The sequence below is a fragment of the Budorcas taxicolor genome, chromosome 15 (assembly GCF_023091745.1).
Source record: "Budorcas taxicolor isolate Tak-1 chromosome 15, Takin1.1, whole genome shotgun sequence".
Taxonomy (NCBI): domain Eukaryota; kingdom Metazoa; phylum Chordata; class Mammalia; order Artiodactyla; family Bovidae; genus Budorcas; species Budorcas taxicolor.
In genome coordinates this window covers 4,800,014-4,818,828 of record NC_068924.1, presented here as the reverse complement: position 1 = coordinate 4,818,828, position 18,815 = coordinate 4,800,014, and the positions used below count along the sequence as shown (strand labels likewise).

Below are 18,815 nucleotides of genomic sequence, written 5' to 3'. Positions count from 1 at the left end.
CCCCATGAATCGCAGCACGCCAGGCCTCCCTATCCATCACCAACTCCCGGAGTTCACCCAAACTCATGTGGATCGAGTCGGTGATGCCATCCAGCCATTTTTATCCAGAAATCTGTTTGCACAAGTGTTTTAAAATGTAGATTCCTGGAAGTGATGTGGTTAGGTCAGAGAATACACTTTTAATTTTAGCATTGCTTTTCAAATAAAATCCTAAATGAAGGTATAAAACTCGTGAATTATTGACAATTTTCGTTGTTATTTGTTTACTGCAAGATTATATATTACAGTGCCGTTCCTGCTTTTTGTTGATAACTAGAGTGACTTCTATGAAATTGAATTGTATTTTAGAAATTTGCGGAAAACTGAAGATAGAAAAAGGAAACTAGAAGAGCTTCTTAATTCTGTTGGTCAAAAAGTATCAGAACTCAAAGAAAAGTAAGTTAAGTTTTGAAATATATTTCAAATATATTTGAAATATATTTGGAAAACCTACTGCAATTGATACTTAAGTTTTACAAAACTGTTATAATTAATATATTAATTTTTTGATTTATCACTTTAAAATGGTGAATGATATAAAATCGTACTGTATTCCTTTTAAAAAAGTTTAATAAAACAAAAATATTATAAGTTTCCATTTGTATAGCTATCACTGTGTATATTTCCAAGCAATGGAAAACTGAGCAGGAAGAAGTGAATGTGCTGTGTTAATGCTGGGAGTGTTTCCATTTGGTATTCCTACTTCTTTATTATTTTGACCTCAGCATTTTAGACTTCTGTATTGCTGATGATGCTACAGTACTACTTATTCCATAGTCTGGAACTGTGAATGGTACACGAGCATGTTAAAAATGTTTTATCATTTTAGTTTTGCTGTTTTTGGTATTAAAAATGTTCCTTCATGCAAATATACTCAAATCTAAAATCTCTTTATAAAAGGAATTAATTTTAAAGCCCTCATGTACCTCTTTGTTCCTGTGATTGTTTTTAATATAGGACAAAAAAAAATACTGGTATGCAACTTACAAATATGGAAACATTTTCATTTAAGAATTGTAAAGATATGTTATCACTTGCTGCTTTCTTTAAGTCATGTATTACATTTCCTTTTTTTCTTATGGAAGAAATGCACATTATTGTACCAAGAAAAAGTTCCATTAGACTAAAATCTATTAATTTTTTTTTCTATATATAGTCAGGAAACAATCATCTCTATTTACATTTATATACATTTACTTAATATACATAAATTAAAGATATAGTGAAAGCTATAAATTCAATGTTTTTAATACTCTTGAATTTTTTTATATTAGACATATAGATATGAAATCACATCATTTCCCTCCTGGTATTTAATTAAAGTAGTATAAGGAAAATGATATATTCTTTTCAATATTACATGCTCAGAATCAGTACTTACTCATACTGAAGTAATTATCAAATATTTATTGAGTAGTTAGCTTATAGTGCCAGTGTTTTAACTCCATTTATTAGCCTTTTGCACGTGTCAGATGTTGTCCTAGGCACTTTACATATACATGTTTTTAGCATCTAGAACAATATTGAGAGGCGGATATTCTTCCATTATTTGCAATTAGAACGCTAAAGATTAGAAAGGTTTGCTTAAGTTGAACAAGTAGTAAATGAGTAAGCAAGCATTAGATCCTATGTTTGTCTGGCTCGTTTAAGTTCCTTTTCTTAGTCACTGCATCATATTACTAGTATTTTGGGAGGATTATTATGAAAACCTTCTGAATAATATGATTGAGGACTTGTGGAGAATGTGACTGAGGAATTGGATTTTTGATTTTAATTAATTTAAATTTAGATAGCCACATGTGGCTGCCATATTGGGCAAGTGACTCCTAGAGTCTTATGTCTCGGGGAGGGAAGAACAGGGCAGTTAGAGGGGCAATAAAGAATGGAGGGCCTGCAACTTAATAGCACACCCATATATGAATTTTAGGTCCTCTACTTACTATTGGCAAGACCTGTGCAATAATCTGTTTGGATCCAAGTCTCCATATTTATAAAATGAGAATTATAGCACTTACTTTGAACTGTTCCTAGAATCAGCACGATCGTATGTGTTCTCTTTTATGTATTTATTTATCTCTGGCCGGGCTGGGTCTCTGTAGCTATCCGTGGGTATTCTCCAGTTGCAGCTAGCAAGGGCTGCTCTCTAGTTGTGATGTGGTTGCGGCTTGTGGGCTCTAGAGTGTGTGGACCTCAGCAGTTGTGGTGCACAGGTTGCCTCACAGCATGTGGGATCTTCCTGGACCAGGGATTGAACCTGTGTCCCCTGCATTGGCAGGCAGATTCTCAACCACTGGACCACCAGGGAAACCCAGTCCTTGGCATTTTGAAGGCACTTACATATTTGTTGAAGGACTAAGTAATCATATGGAATCTGCTATTATATTTAGTAAAATAATAAATTTGTACAAGCATTTTTAAGGAAAATAATTTAAAAAGAAGTTTTAAACTTTGACAGTTGGGCACATAGGGAGAGAATATATCTAATGGGATGAATATTTGATGTGAGTTGAAAAATTTTATTTGTCATTTTCATAGGTGTGTATTTGTGGGAGTTAGAATGAGGGGTGAGGTGGGTGTAAGGAAGAAGCTGGATAATGGAACAGCCCATTGACAGTCATGGCAGATGAAAGATAGTGCATTGTTTGAAAATATACAATTCTTCTGATGTTGACATCTAGTTTTACTGGACTAAATAAAATCAAATAAAACTGAAAAGACAAATTAGATCAATCTTATGACAGGAACTTTGAATGTCATATTGATGTTTATACATAATGTAGTAGGATATCACAGCCCTGTGAGAATATTCCCCTTTAAATGTAAGCATTGGTATCGTGTCTATTATAATAATGATATTTTATATGCAAATATTGTCAATATTATAGTTAATTAAAATTCTAGTATAAAAGTTCACTTTACTACCTAAGCATAATGTATTAAATCTATCTTAAATCTGATTGTCTTTAATTAAATTTTAATGTTTTCATAGATTTCAGAGCAGGACTTCAGAAGCTGCCAAACTTGAAGCTGAAGTAAGCAAAGCACAAGAAACAATTAAAGCTGCAGAAGTCTTAATTAATCAGCTCGACAGAGAACACAGGAGATGGAATGCGCAGGTTTGTCTGAGATCACACAGTGAAGTGAAAGTCACTCAGTCCTGTCGCACTGTTTGCAACCCCATGGACTCTACAGTCCATGGCCATAAAGAGGCATTGTTTAAGACAGGAAATCTATGATATATTTGTTAACAAAAATGAAAAGGAAAAATATCCATTAACTGTCAGCCGGCTTAGGATAAATGATCTAGATATTAATGGCCCTGTTGTGAATTAATCTTTAAGCACAGTATCTTTATATGAATGGATTTTAGACAAAGCAACCTATTTCTCTTTTAGTTAGGGGAGATCAGTTCAGTTCAATTCAGTCGCTCAGTTGTGTCTAACTCTGCGACCCCACGGACTGCAGCACGCCAGGCCTCCCTGTCCACTACCAACTCCTGGAGCTTACTCAAACTCATGTCCATCAAGTTGGTGATGCCATCCAACCATCTCATCCTCTGTCGTCCCCTTCTCCCACCTTTAATCTTTCCCAGCATCAGGGTCTTTTCAAATGAGTCAGATCTTTGCATCAGGTGGCCAAAGTTAGAGTTTCAGCTTTAGCATCAGTCCTTCCAATGAATATTCAGGACTGATTTCCTTTAGAATGGACTGGTTGAATCTCCTTGCAGTCCAAGGGACTCTCAAGAGTCTTCTCCAACACCACAGTTCAAAGCATCAATTCTTCAGCACTCAGCTTTCTTTACAGTCCAACTCTCACATCCATACATGACTACTGGAAAAACCATAGCCTCAACTAGACGGACCTTTGTTGGCAAAATAATGTCTCTGGTTTTTAATATGCTGTCTAGGTTGGTCATAGCTTTTCTTCCAAGGAGCGTGTCTTTTAATTTCATGGCTGCAGTCACCATCTGCAGTGATTTTGGAGCCCCTCCAAATAAAGTCTGTCACTGTTTCTGTTGTTTCCCCATCTTTTTTGCCATGAAGTGATGGGACCAGATGCCATGATCTTAGTTTTCTGAATGTGTTTTAAGCCAACTTTTTCATTCTCCACATTCATCAAGGGTAGGAATGAAAATGAGTAGATGGAAAATTTAGTACTCTTTAGAGCCTTTTTTGGATTTCCTTTACCAAGACAGTCCTCTTAGGATTTGACACTTTTGGGCATTTATTTGTTCTTGAAATCCTCTATTTCAGCTTTGTTCATTTGTTTTGATTTTGCATTTCTTTAACCAATTAGATTCCTTCCCTCACGGGGTGATCCTCATCTGCTCATCCAGTAATGTTGATTGCCTCTTAGTATTCTCCTTGTCAGATCCCTTCTCAGCAAATAGAGAGAAACTCTGGGGTTTCTCATATAGTCTTTAAAATATTAACCCGTATGATGATATTTGACCAGATGTATATTTCTAGAATGCTGACTTTTAAATTCTTATTTCTAACTATACTTAGATATTGGCCTTCAACTGTCTCAGGAACTCAGACACCTCTGAATTTTTTTCTTTTCTCATATCAAATCTCTTTTCTTTTCCTGTGTCATAAGACATCCTTCTTCTATCTATCAAAATGAAAAATATGTGATTTTCTTAGACTCCTTTTATTAATTTGTATCCCTTTGCATATATTCCTCATATTTGTCTTCCATCCTTAATGCTCTTGTTTTTTTTTTTTTTTCACCTGAATTCTCCTTGTCTTTCTTCTCTCTGACCCTTAAACTAGTTGATACTTCGTCAGCTGAAATCTTTCAGAAACCTAGGCTCATTAATACCACTCATTGCTCTGTTTAAACACTTTCAGTGGCTCACTATTAACCACAGGTTAAAACTGAAGCAACTTTGCATGGCATGGGAAAATGTTAAAATCCCCCTTCTTCTAGCCAACTGTTTCTCTTTTTATTATTCCTCTATTGGTAATCTTTCTGTGCAGGCTTACGCTTTAGGCACCCTATGCTTCTAAAAAAGTCTCCTTGCTTAATGTTTGTTTTTTGGCTTTGTTCATACTCTTTGTGTCTTAATCATATTTTAGAAAGTGATGGTATTTCACAATGTTTATTATAATCATCAGGAAATTTCAATGAAAGAATATATTCTTCTTTATAGATGGGTTGGGATATCATACATTGTTTTAATATCACAGCAAGATCTAAGGTCTTGCTGGTATTTTTACATTTTGAAAATTGTATTCAAGATAGGTAATTACTTTAAACCAATGAATGATTTTTTTCCTAGAAATAAAGCTTGAATTTGTGAAGCTTTTTTTTTTCCCCTTAGGACAAATCCATCTCTCTCTCTCTCTCTCTCTCTCTCTCTCTCTCTCTCTCTCGTTTTCAGGTTGCAGAGATGACAGAGGAATTAGCTACTCTTCCTAAAAGAGCTCAACTAGCTGCTGCATTTATTACATATCTTTCTGCTGCTCCTGAGGGTCTGAGAAAAACCTGTTTGGAAGCATGGACCAAGTTCGCTGGTCTTGAAAGTTTGTATTTAGTTAATTCATAAATTTGAAGTTTTAGTATATGAAAAGCATATCTTTTGATTTTTGTTATTTTACTTTTTTAGGATTAGGAAAACTTTCTGTAAGTTAATGGATACCATAAGTGCTTAGATTTGCTAAATTCTACGAATGTTCTGAGAATCAATCTATTATGTTGACTCTTGTCCCCCTAAAACCACTTTTGAAACTGAGACCACTGAATTATTTTGATATTGTATGAATGCAGTTAAACATTTTATGAAGTTTTACACTGATTTCATATGGTAAAATGTGATGTATGAATCCCAAAATTCTTTTTGAATTTTATGTTTTTTAATAAATTATTATAGTTGTGAAACATTTATTTAATAGAAGAAAACTAATTCAATTGTTTCATTTCTTTGCATCATTAATTTTTTTTTTTCTCTTTAACTTCTGGTACTAAATGCAGAAGGATGGATTGAATATTAAGAATGATCATTGGACTTTTGTTGGAGTATATTTTAAATAGTTTTATTCTCTTTTCTTCATCAATCACAAGATTATTATTAAGTATCATTGATATCTTTAATTTTTCAGAATTTGATCTGAGGAGATTTCTTTGTACTGAAAGTGAACAGTTAATTTGGAAAAGTGAGGGCCTACCATCGGATGACCTTTCCATAGAAAATGCTCTTGTTATCTTACAGGTAATTAATCTACTTAACTTTTCTCATTAGAAATGTTTCTTTTGAAGCTTGCTGCATGAAGTACCTTCTTAAAATCCTTAGGCTTTCACAGTTAGTCTTTAGTTACCTAAAAGTAAAAATATTTTCCTAACAAAAACCCATTTAAGATTAAGTTAGCAACTCTACAGTTTTAGTGTAATTTATTTATACCTTCATATAAAATTATAAATTAAAATGGTATTATTTTGATGGCCAAATATTATTAATTGAACTTCCTGATATGAATAGAAACATTTTAGGGATACTTGATTTATTTGGCTATATAGTTCTTCCATCTAAAGTATATTTTTAAAAAAATTTTATATTTTTATTTCATTTTGTTTTATAAACAAAGTTATGCAGAATGAAGATAGGTAAGTTTGGGTTATAAATTGAAGATGACCATGTATGTATTTTGGAAAATTTTCCTTTTCCATAGTATGTGTTTCCCAGAAGTCATTATTTAGAATTGAAACTATTATGCCTTAATTAGCAGTGAATGTGAAAGCTAAACTCAAAACCTTGTGTACAAGCAAATCATTTCTTTGTATGAAGTTGAATTTTTACCATTAATTTAATTTACCTTTCTGATAGAGAATTTGAAAGATAACTTGTACCTCTTGAAAATATGTTTCATTTTTTTCTGTTTGTTTTATCTGAATAGTTTATATTACTAGTATTTTCTTTTATCTCTACGACTCTTTTCTCTGTCCACACACCATTTCTTTATTCTAAATGCTTCTCCTTAGGGAGTGTAAGTTATATTATTATAAGATTCATATTGGGGTCCCTGTTTATTCCCATGTAATTTATTGTTTTATTCAACTATCAACTGACTCTACTTTGACTCATTACATTGGAGTTACTAGTATAAGAGTCACTAAACAAAGATTAAACAATTTTACCTTCTTTTAATTTGAATTGGCCTAAGCTTTACTTTTTAAACATTTTTATCATTTTTCACACTAGAATTACAAATCTGGAACTCTAAATGTGTATATACTCAGTACAGCCTAGTACTTTTTATCATGTTTGGTATTCTTTTCCTAAGGTTTCATAGTTGCTTCTTCATTTTCAGTATTCCAAGAAAGCAGTTGTTTGAAGATTTAAAAAGATTAGTTTAAGATTTTTCTTCCTTATTCCATAAGAAATCAGAGACCTTTAGAAAAAAATTTATCACAATTGTTTTTGTTTTTCTAATAATAGTAAGTGAAATATTTACTTTTCTATTCTGAATTTGTCTTTCATGATGAATTTGGGAAATATTATCTTTGAAATTCATTTTCATAACAAGCTTAGTACACTTTGTGTTTAATATTGCCAGCTTTCTTATAGACACATACACATTTATGTGACAAAACAAAGGGCTTCCCTGGTAGCTCAGCTGGTAAAGAATCTGTCTGAAATGCAGGAGACCCTAGTTTGATTATTGAGTCAGAAAGATCCTCTGGAGAAGGGATAGGCTACCCACTCCAGTATTCTTGGTCTTCCCTGGTGGCTCAGCTGGTAAAGAATCCACCTGCAATGCAGGAGACCTGGGTTCAGTCCCTAGGTTGGCTAGACACCTTGGAGGGGGGCATGGACAGAAGAGCCTGGGGGGCTACAGTCCATGGAGTCACAAAGAATCGGACACAACTGAGCAACTAAAACAGCATGACAAAACAAACCATCTGGAAAATTTTGTTAATTAATTAAATATTTTGTTGAAATGGGTCTACCATCCTGTTCAACATTCTGTCTGAGATCTAAAATAAACTGTTGTAGTTGAGGGTGTGCTTGGATAGTGCAGTTCTGTAACATCTGCTCACTAACATTACCACGTGATAGGAAAGTCGATGCCTATATGTTTACAATATGTGGATCTGCGATTATTTTCTGAGAAAAAGTGACAAGGTGTGATGAATTAAGTACCATTTAACTGTAATAAAGCGTTTCAGGGATTCTTTCTCATAGTGCAGTCTTTCCCAGTTTCAAGGCCTATAGCCACTCCATCACTTATAAGCTAACTACTTATTTGTGCCTGGTATATTCAAAATTATTCCTTTGTATTATCACAAAGGGTGCTTTGGAGTTCTCATATTTGTGTTCAGTTAACTGTTGAAGTATATGTGTTGTTTGGGTGAGGAAATAGTCAAATAATTATCTACCACTGGCCTTGTAACGAAAGCCATTAGTTATGTTACATAAGCAGAAAGCTTCTATGACTGTGTCCTTGAGGAGGGGGAAGAATTTGGCCATAGTGACCGTATGTCTTGGATTGCTTGGACTATGATTTACACCTGTTGCTGCTGCTGCTAAGTCGCTTCAGTTGTGTCCAACTCTGTGCAACCCCATAGATGGCAGCCCACCAGGCTCCCCCAACCCTGGGATTCTCCAGGCAAGAATACTGGAGTGGGTTGCCATTTCCTTAAATGCATGAAAGTGAAAAGTGAAAGTGAAGTTGCTCAATCGTGTCCGACTCTTAGCGACCCCATGGACTGCAGCCTACCAGGCTCCTCCGTCCACGGGATCCTCCAGGCAAGAGTATTGGAGTGGGGTGCCATTACCTTCTCCATTACATCTGTTATCCTGATATAATTATTAAAAAATTTGTTTTGGGTGATTTTATGATCTTCCTACTTTTGTGAAACTCAGGGGATAAATGGAGAGTATGAGACCCAGGTGGCACAGTGGTAAAGAATCCGCCTGCCAGTTCAGGAGATGTAGGAGATTCAGGTTCAATCCCTGGGTTGGGAAGATCCCCTGGAGAAGGAAATAGCAACCCACTCCAGTGTTCTTGCCTAGAGAATCCCATGGACAGAGGAGCCTGGTGGGCTAGTCTATGGGGTTGCAAAGAGTTGGACATGCCTGAGCGATTGAGCATGCATGGACATGTCTATTAGACACTATGGAGAGGTGTGTGTAAAGAGCATCCAGAAAGAAGATGGAAAATATGATTCATTTAAATTTCAGTTTATAAGTTTTTCTTGGTTTAAACTTCACAGTATTGTAAATTTTTCTTGTAAAGACATGTACTAGCTATTTGTGTTTTATTGTTTATGGACAGTTCAGTGTCAAATTAGTTTTCTTTAAACCACTCACACATATCTGAGAATGTTTTTCCCTCCTGCCATTTATTGTGTGTTGAGGCAATGCAAGCTAATTTGGTATTAGTCTAAAGAATATAGACTTGTGAAGGTAAATTGCATTGAGACAAATCTTTGTCATTAAATCCTCAATACATAATAATAATAAACACTTTTGTATACTTACTATGTTGTTTGTGCATGCTCAGTTGATCAGTTGTTTCCATCTCATTGCCACTCTGTAAACTATAGCCTGCCAGGCTTCTCTGTTCATGGGATTTTCCAGGCAAGAATACTGCAGTGAGTTGCTATTTCCTTCTAGAGATATTCCAAATCCAGGGATCCAACTGGCGTCTCCTCTGCTTCCTGCATTGGCAGGAGGGTTCTTTATCTTTGAGCCACCTGGGAAGTCCATTTTGTTCATATATTATTATTTAAAAATTAATAGAAGTAAAGCACTTAAATACTTAACTCATTTAATTTTCAAATCAACCCTATTTAGTCAGTCAGTCATTTCAGTCGCTCAGTCGCATCTTGACTCTTTGTGATCCCATGTACTGCAGCACACCAGGCCTCCCTGTCATCAACAACTCCCGGAGTTTACTCAAACTCATGTCACTGAGTTGGTGATGCCATCCAACCATCTCATCCTCTGTCATCCCCTTCTCCTCCCACTTTCAGTTTTTCCCAGCATCAGGGTCTTTTCCCGTGATACAGTTCTTTGCATCAGGTGGCTAAAGTATTGGAGTTTCAACTTCAGCATCAGTCCTTCCAATGAATATTCAGGACTGATTTCCTTGATGGACTGGTTGGATCTCCTGCAGTCCAAGGGACTCTGAGGAGTCTTCTCCAATACCACAGTTCAAAAGCATCAATTCTTTGGTGCTCAGCTTTCTTTATAGTCCAAATATCACATCCATACATGACTACTGGAAAAACCATAGCTTTGACTAGATGAACCTTTGTTGGCAAAGTAATGTCTCTGCTTTTCAATATGCTATCTAGGTTGGCCATAACTTTTCTTCCAAGGAGCAAGCGTCTTTTAATTTCATGATTGCAGTGACCATCTGCAGTAATTTTGGAGTCCCCAAAAGTAAAGTCTGTCACTGTTTCCACTATTTCCCCATCTATTTTCAATGAAGTGATGGGACCAGATGCCTGACCTTAGTTTTCAGAATGTTGAGTTTTAAGACAACTTTTTCACTCTCCTCTTTCACTTTCTCTTTCTGCCATAAGGGTGGTGTTATCTGCATGTCTGAGGTTATTGCTATTTCTCCAGGCAGTCTTGATTCTAGCTTGTGTGTTTCTCATGATGTACTCTGCATATTAGTTAAATAAGTAGGGTGACAATATACATCCTTGACATACTCCTTTCCCTATTTGCAACCAGTTGTTTGTTCCATGACCAGTTGTAACTGTTGCTTCTTTGACCTGCATACAGGTTTCTCAGGAGGCAGGTCAGGTGTTCTGGTATTCCCTCTCTTTAAGAATTTTCCACAGTTTTTTGTGATCCACACAGTCAAAGGCTTTGGCATAGTCAATAAAGCAGAAGTGGGTGTTTTTCTGGAACTCTCTTGTTTTTTTGATAATTCAGCAGATGTTGGCAATTTGATCTCTGGTTCCTCTGCCTTTTCTGAATCCAGCTTGAACATCTGGAAGTTCACAGTTCATGTACTGTTGAAGCCTGGCTTGTAGAATTTTGAGCATTACTTTGCTAGTGTGTGAGATGAGTGCAGTTGTGTGGTACTTTGAACATTCTTTGGCATTGCCTTTCTTTGGGATTAGAATGAAAACTGACCTTTTCCAGTCCTGTGGCCACTGCTGAGTTTTTCAAATTTGCCGGTATATTGAATGCAGCATCATCTTTCAGGATTTGAAATAGCTCAACTGGAATTCCATCACCTCCACTAGCTTTGTTCATAGTGATGCTTCCTAAGGCCCACTTGACTTCACATTCCATGATGTCTAGTTCTGGGCGAATGATCACACAATCGTGATTATCTGGGTCGTGAATATCTTTTCTGTACAGTTGCTCCATGTATTCTTGCCACCTCTTCTTAATATCTTCTGTTTCTGTTAGGTCCATACCATTTCTGTCCTTTAAGGTACACATATTATCCTTTTGTAGATAAGGAAGTTGAGATGCAGAAGGGTTAAGTTTCTTGTTGAAGGTCACAGAGCTGTCTAAAGGTAAAGCCAAGATTCAAACATTGCCGCCTAGCCAATCTGTGCTGTAAGACTGCCTTTGAGAGATATGTGTTTATGGTTCTGTATATGTTTTAACTTTTTTATTTTGTGTTATTTCCGTTAATGTAATTCTCCTTATGTTATCAAAAGGTGACTTTTAGTTGTATTTACAAAATATTTCTACCCTTACCCACTTGTGGTTATTAAAAATAAAAATAAAGTTGTAGTTTTATAATTGTTTTAAACAGTAGTTTCTTTCTTATTGGATGAAAGTCAGAAGGGACAAACTTTCAAGTATAAAATAAATACGCACTAGGGACATTATGTACAACATGATAAATATTATTACCGCTGCTCTATGTTATATATGAAAGTTGCTTAGAGATGAAGTCCTAAGAGTTCTCATTGCAAGAAAAAAAAAACAAAACTATTTCTTGAATTTTGCACCTGTATGATATTATGGATATTCAGTAAATTTACTATGACAATCATTTCATGATACATGTAAGTGAAATCACTGTTTTGTACATCTTAACTTACACATGATTGTCAATTATATATCAGTAAAAGCGGAAGAAAAAAATCGCTTTCAAAAATGTCCCCTAACCTTTTTTTTCCCCCCAAGAAGAGAAGAATTACAATTGATACCATGTTTGACTCTAACATTTGACCTCTGTTCTGAGCCCCTGATCTGTAGTTCTAATTTCGTATTAGATATTATTTTCTGGAGCTTTATATGCAGTTCAAACTTTGTCTTTAATCATTAAAAAAAATTTTTTTTAAGTTTAGAATCAGTGGCCAAGTATATATAATACATTTTCTTTCTAAAAAGTAATTTATGCTTTAAAGTAACTGAGAGGTTCAAATGGTTTAAACTAGCTTCCGGATTCAAATGATATTACCTGGACATCTCTCTCTCTCTTTCCTCCATCTTAAGAGATGGATTTATTCTTCGATATTCTTAGATGGATTTATTCTTCGATAGGTTCTGCCATGTGTTATTGATAGACATTGGTGACTCGTGAGTTTTACCGTTATCGCAGTTTCTGTTCTCGGACTAAAGATATCACTTCTCATCCTTTCCATTATTTATGTCAGTCCTCAACAAAAGTTTCTTATTGGTTAGTTTGGGTCACTTGCTCACCCCTTGTATGCAGTTCTGGAGGACTGATAATCCCATGAGAAATGTATGATTGGGGCATGCATGTTAGGCAAAGGTAGCTGTGTTCTCTAGTAATTGTTTCTCTTCCTCTCTGACTTATTATAACCTGCTTCTCTTCTGTTTCCTAATGCTGGAGATGTCACTGTTTTGGTCTAGTAATGCGGACTGCAAATCATTCTTAGCTATGTCTCTTTAATTGTTCACTCAGTTAATTATTCAGCCAGTCTTCTCAAATCTATTTCTCAAATGTGTCCTGAATTCATTCTGTTCCAACCATGCCTGCTGCCAGTGGCTTCACTGAGGCCTACCTCATGTTGTGGTAAATACATCATAATAGCAGTTGGTCACTTGCCCCCAGTATCAGTTCCCTTATTGTTTTTGGACTGATTCTCCTAAAATGTTAATCTGATCATAACAATTCCTTGAATAATATATTTCAATGACTGCTTATTACCTGAAAAGAAAAATTTCATTATCCTTAAACATGGCATGAAAGCTTCTTTATGATCAGAAAGACCTCTGATTACTCCTACCATTTTATATGCGTCATCTTTGCCTAAACTTTTTTTTGGCCATCAGTATTTATATTGATAATTTATTGCAAAGAGCCAAAAGAATCAATGTATAAAATTTCAAAAATAACAAAACTGCCTATACTTTTACTCCAGCTATACTAAGTCACTGGTGGTTTTCCAAATACTCCCAGGCTTTTCACTCTTCTCTCAATCATGCTGTTGTTAATCATGCTGTTGTCTGGACCAAATTTGCTTTTTATTTTTTAACTTCTTTCCCTGGCAAAGTCCTATCTTTTTAAATCTAGTTAGACTTGAATTGCTTCCCAGCAGCTTCCCCTAACTCCACTTATGATCCACTTATAATTTTGAGTTATCTTTGATTTAAAAAAATTTTTCATCTTTTGCTTCTTTATTGGATGGTGGCCAGTAAGGGTGAGGGAATGTATTTTGTTAGTTTTTGTATCCCTTGCATTGTATGGTAGATGAATGAATAGCATGAATGAATGAAAGCTCAACATTTTTCGATCTATAATTTGTTAAATGTAGAATTTGACCACATTTAATCATGGAACACTCACCTAAAGTATACCTTAGAGGTCTTCTCTGTGTCTCTGGAGAAGTATAAATAAGATGAACACAAACTTGTAAGTATTCTTTGAAATCCTTAGGCATATTTTCTGTGCTAAATACATGATTTTTTGAAACATTATCTTATTCTCTTTTTAACTGCTTCAGATCATTGGCTTGAAATCATGGGTAAGAACTTGTTAAAATTTAAAATAATTGTTTTTGTAGTTAAGCAAAATCTGGTTTACTTGTGGAATGTTGGCTATTGAATGCTGGCATAAAATGAGATCTAAAACCTAGGATGTAATACTTTGATAATACTTAAGAGGTTTGCTAGCCATGTTATTTTGCTTGCAATAGCACATATATGTGGTGGAGCAGTAAGTGAAGCCTCCAGAAGTAGATGCTCGGTGAAGATCATACAGTGGGGTAACACTGGGGGATTCGTGGTGTTAGTGGTCTCCTCTGGATACAGGTAAAAAGAGGCTGCAATATTTAGAGAGAATTTTAAAACAGTAATAAAGCTGTTTTAGAGTCAGTCAGCTCTTTATTATAACCGTGTGTTGGCAGTTTTCAACATCCTTGCAGATAAATGCTGTTGATCCCCAGGACGTGTTATCCCACTATCCCCCTCCTCTTGAGATGCCAGTAAGGTAACATCTGTTATCCTCATTAGATCTACCCCAGTTCTAAGTCTTCACTTCACTGTTGCCCTCACGTGTTATCTTATCCTTATATCCTGTAACTGCATGTTTTTCAAATAAATGTGAAAATTTAAGAAAAATTGGGTCAGTTATTTAAATCTGATTTGCTAGGTAACAATCATTATTAGATGGTTTAAAATTTATCATACATTTATGATATATGGTCAACTTAAATATATGTAAATATACATAAATATATAATTGGCTTTATATAGGTACATATATATGTAAAGATATATAAATATATAATTGGCTTCCTTTCATTTTCTGAATGGCATGTGTATGTAGTTTTCTAATTTTATGTTTGTTTCAGAGTTTAATTAGTGCAAGGTGTGAAGTAATGAATTTAGTTCATAGTTCGTTAGATCTTAACCAATCATCTTATGTAATTTTCTCTTCTAGGATAATCCTTTTTTAATAGTAATTATATATACTACTTTAGAAAAATTAGTAGTATTTATTTAAAATATAAATAATTATATGACTGATTATTTCAGCAATACTTTTATGATTAGGTCTTCGTTTATTCAGCCAAAGAATATCTAAAGTTTAGGGAATGACTTGTATATTTTAAAACCAAAAAGAGAAGTGCAAATGGCATCTACTTAGGACTAGAATGCTTGCTTACTGTGTTGTTAATGTACATTTTCTGTGTTATTGAGTAGTAAATAAGACTATGTTCTAACTTTACTGTGGTTAAATTTAATAACCTAATATTAATTTCTGGTAAAATTTATTAATTTAGCTTCCAGTGGAGCTAAAAACTACCTACATTTCCCCATTATAGTTGTATATTTGTGTTCTTCAAAACCTGAGAGAAAAACTCACTCATTAATTGTTTAATAATTTTTAGGAAATTATTTTCATTTAATGAAAGCTTATAATTTTTTTTTTAAAATTAGAGTCGAGTATGCCCATTTCTTATCGACCCTTCTTCCCAAGCTACAGAATGGTTAAAGACACATTTGAAAGACTCACGCTTGGAAGTTATTAACCAGCAGGTATGTATTACTTATAATTTAGATACCAAGTAATAATGGAGTAATGACATTTTATGGTAACAAGAACTCTGGGTCTGTAATCAGAAAACATAGGTTCAAACCGAGTTCTTATAAGTTAACCTGGCATGGGCCCTGGGGAAAGAAATGTAGCTTTCTTAGCTTTAGTTTTATAATTTGTAAAAAGGAATAAGAATCTTTGTTTGATTCCTTCTATATGCAAAGTATTGATCTAAGCCCCAGGAATTTATGTTAGTAGTCACAGTTCATGCCCTTATGGAGATAATAATTTGTTTAGTTCCACTAAACAAGTAAGCATTTATACTAAATTATGATTAAAGTTAAGTACTATAGAAGGATGCTATAGAAGTAAGTTACTTAGGGATAGGAAAATCCCCTGGACTTTTAAATTTCCTCTTCATGTAACTCAGCAATGATCATCTGTGTTGTGTCTCAAGATTTGACAATTGGTCAATAAAGTGTAATAGTGTTTTGTATAGTGACTTCTCGCTGTCATGTTTATCTTGCCAGAGAAATTATTTTTCATGTTTTTTGAGAAAATCCTAATGCATGATTAATTTTTTAATCAATTTTTGAATTTAATCAAGTTTTTAATCATTTTAATTCAGATGCTTGAAAAATTACCTCTTTAAAAGGTTCTTCACTTATCAAATGGGGATATCTAACTCATTTGTGTTTAAGAATAATTGTAATATGTAATTATTTATATAATATATAAAATATTTAATGTCACTTATTGGGGTTGTAGTGAAAGTGAAGTCGCTCGGTCGTGTCCGACTCTTTGCCACCCCGTGAACTGTAGCCCACCAAGCTCCTCTGTCCATGGGATTCTCCAGGCAAGAGTACTGGAGTGGGTTGCCATTTCCTTCTCCAGGGGATCTTCCCAACCCAGGGATCGAACCCAGGTCTCCCGCATTGCAGGCAGACACTTTAACCTCTGAGAGTAGGATATTTAGATAATGATTATTATAATAAATCCAAATATTTAACTTTTTTAAACAAAGTTGGAGAATTGGAGTGGTATTTAAAGTGACTTTTTGCCTACTCAGAAAGACTAAAAATTCGTGCCTGGTTATAAAATTTTGTCTAAATGTTTCTTTTCAAAATAATTAGAACTATCACAGCAAGATAAGTTTACTAGAATTCATCAGCTTGTCTTTGTTACTCCATTCAATGTTTGATATTTAATATAAATAGTTTTTATTAATAGCTAGATGAGTAAATTATTGCATATAGAATTTGAAAACTTTTTTCTGCATCAATTTGAAATTCTAGAAAATTTTAAAGGCCGTTTTTATTATTAATTTAAAATTCTTTTTTTCTAATATATATATTTAAATTATTTATGAATTTATTTGATAATCTATCCAGTCAACTTGGTTCATCATCAAATACTTATAAGTTGATGAAGACAATTATGAATAATTTATGTTATTAACATATTGATTTTCAAATGTTTGTATTATTCCTGTTAATATTTTCAATATATATCTGCCCTTTATAAATCTAAGGTAATAAAGGAATTCATATGTATTCTTATTTATTCTCTTAGGATAGTAACTTTATCACAGCTCTTGAGTTGGCGGTACGTTTTGGGAAAACCCTTATTATACAAGAAATGGACGGTGTAGAACCTGTACTTTATCCACTATTGAGACGAGATCTGGTTGCTCAAGGTAAATGAATATTTGACAGTTTCCAAAGAGTAACTATTTTTTAAATATAAAATACTCAACTTTACAACTACCTTTGACTTTTTTTTGTCTTTCCACTGAATCTGAGGATATGAAAACTTTTTGGAGGTGGATGATAGTAATGTCAGCATCTAATAGTAATAGCAATTAAAAAACTTTTAATTAAAGTGTATTTATACAAGAAGGGCCATATCAGGGTCTCCCACACCATTCCCAGGTACAGTGTCTTACGAGGAAGGCTCAAGGGACTCAGCACACGGGTGCACTCATGGCTTATGTTGATTGCAGGAAAGGCTACAAAGCAAAGTCAGCAAAGAGAAAAGGCACGTAGGGTGAAGTCAGGAGTCAGGAAACCAGGTGCAGATTCCGAGTCTTCTTTCATTGGAGTCACTCAGGCTCTGTTTAAATCCCCCAGGACAAGTTGTGATAACACGTGTGTAAGTTGTCTATACACCAAGGAAGACTCAGTGTCCAGAGATTGCAATGGGGCTAATTATGTAAGCATAGTCTGCCCAGCAGGGAGCAAAATTCCAGACTTCCCAAAGGAAAGCAGGTGTTCAGCATACACCATTTTGTTTGTACAACAGTTTAAGCACAGTGAGCTACTCTTTCCTGTTCTGGTAAATGTACGAACCTTAACAAATTCCCTAATTCCCAGGCAGTGGTTAAGGGCCTTGCAAGCTGGTCAAGCTAAGAATACTGGTCTTAGAATGTTACATCACCTCTTTGTGCAGGTACCTAACCCAGACTTTGATATTAGGAAATAATGCCCTTAAACTTTGCATGTTGTGCAAAGTGTATATGTGGACATACATAGACGTGTACTTATTTATAAATACATAGTTACTTGCACGACACACTTTGCTAGCACCACAGAGTTTAGAAAATTAAAGTTATTGGGGGCAAAGTGATGAAATAGCAAAGCCTGCACTATCTGTTGATCGCCTTTTATCCCACTAATAGTTATGCTTGGCCAAGCAGTGGTTGATAAATTATGGAAAGAACTCTAGGAGTGGGACGGTTTCTGATGTAACCTGGAGTTACCTCCCAGAGTTCAGTCTCTGGTCTCAGTCCGTTCTTTACTAGAGCTAATTCAGATCTGTTGAACCACCTCTTGCTATACTATCTTAAAGGAAGTGGAAAGGAATCTTTTGATCATCTGAATTTGACTCTCTTTATAGTTTATATGTTGTCCCTTGGGGTCATTAAATTTGTCTTAATGAGCTCTGACTGGTGTTAGGTCTTAACTGTATCTGCTTCACTGTCCGAGAATGGAGTTTGACAAGGTCCCCTAAAATTGAGTGTGCTGAAAAATGATAATATTCTATGTCATGATTGGTTCATGTGATGAACCACTATTCCAGATAGTTGTTCAGGGCTGATTGGGTGAATTTGTTAATTTCTATTCATTTCATTGAGAAAAAGGCAGTTAAAAGTCTTGACCTTACCTTACTTTTTCCACCTTCAGTCCAGAGTTGGATGTGTTCATATGACTTCAGCTGTAGTCTGTTATCCCCTTTGATTATACTTCGCATTGTCCTTTTCCACAGTTTTGAGTTCCTCGTGAATAGTCATTTGTTATTGTACATTTCCGCTGAGGACAGAGGATGGTTGTCCTAAAATGACAATAA

General features: G+C 34.8%; 1 protein-coding gene across 1 annotated transcript in view; it reads left to right on the top strand.

Moving 5' to 3' along the window:
• DYNC2H1 (dynein cytoplasmic 2 heavy chain 1) overlaps positions 1 to 18,815 on the top strand; it is a 376,760-nt gene that overhangs the window by 157,702 nt on the left and 200,243 nt on the right. Inside the window, exons 60-66 of the mRNA XM_052652274.1 lie at positions 349 to 435; positions 3,029 to 3,155; positions 5,426 to 5,567; positions 6,144 to 6,253; positions 13,936 to 13,956; positions 15,374 to 15,472; positions 17,043 to 17,166. Of these exons, the coding sequence (XP_052508234.1) occupies positions 349 to 435; positions 3,029 to 3,155; positions 5,426 to 5,567; positions 6,144 to 6,253; positions 13,936 to 13,956; positions 15,374 to 15,472; positions 17,043 to 17,166 (710 nt within the window). The remainder of the gene's footprint in view (positions 1 to 348; positions 436 to 3,028; positions 3,156 to 5,425; positions 5,568 to 6,143; positions 6,254 to 13,935; positions 13,957 to 15,373; positions 15,473 to 17,042; positions 17,167 to 18,815) is intronic.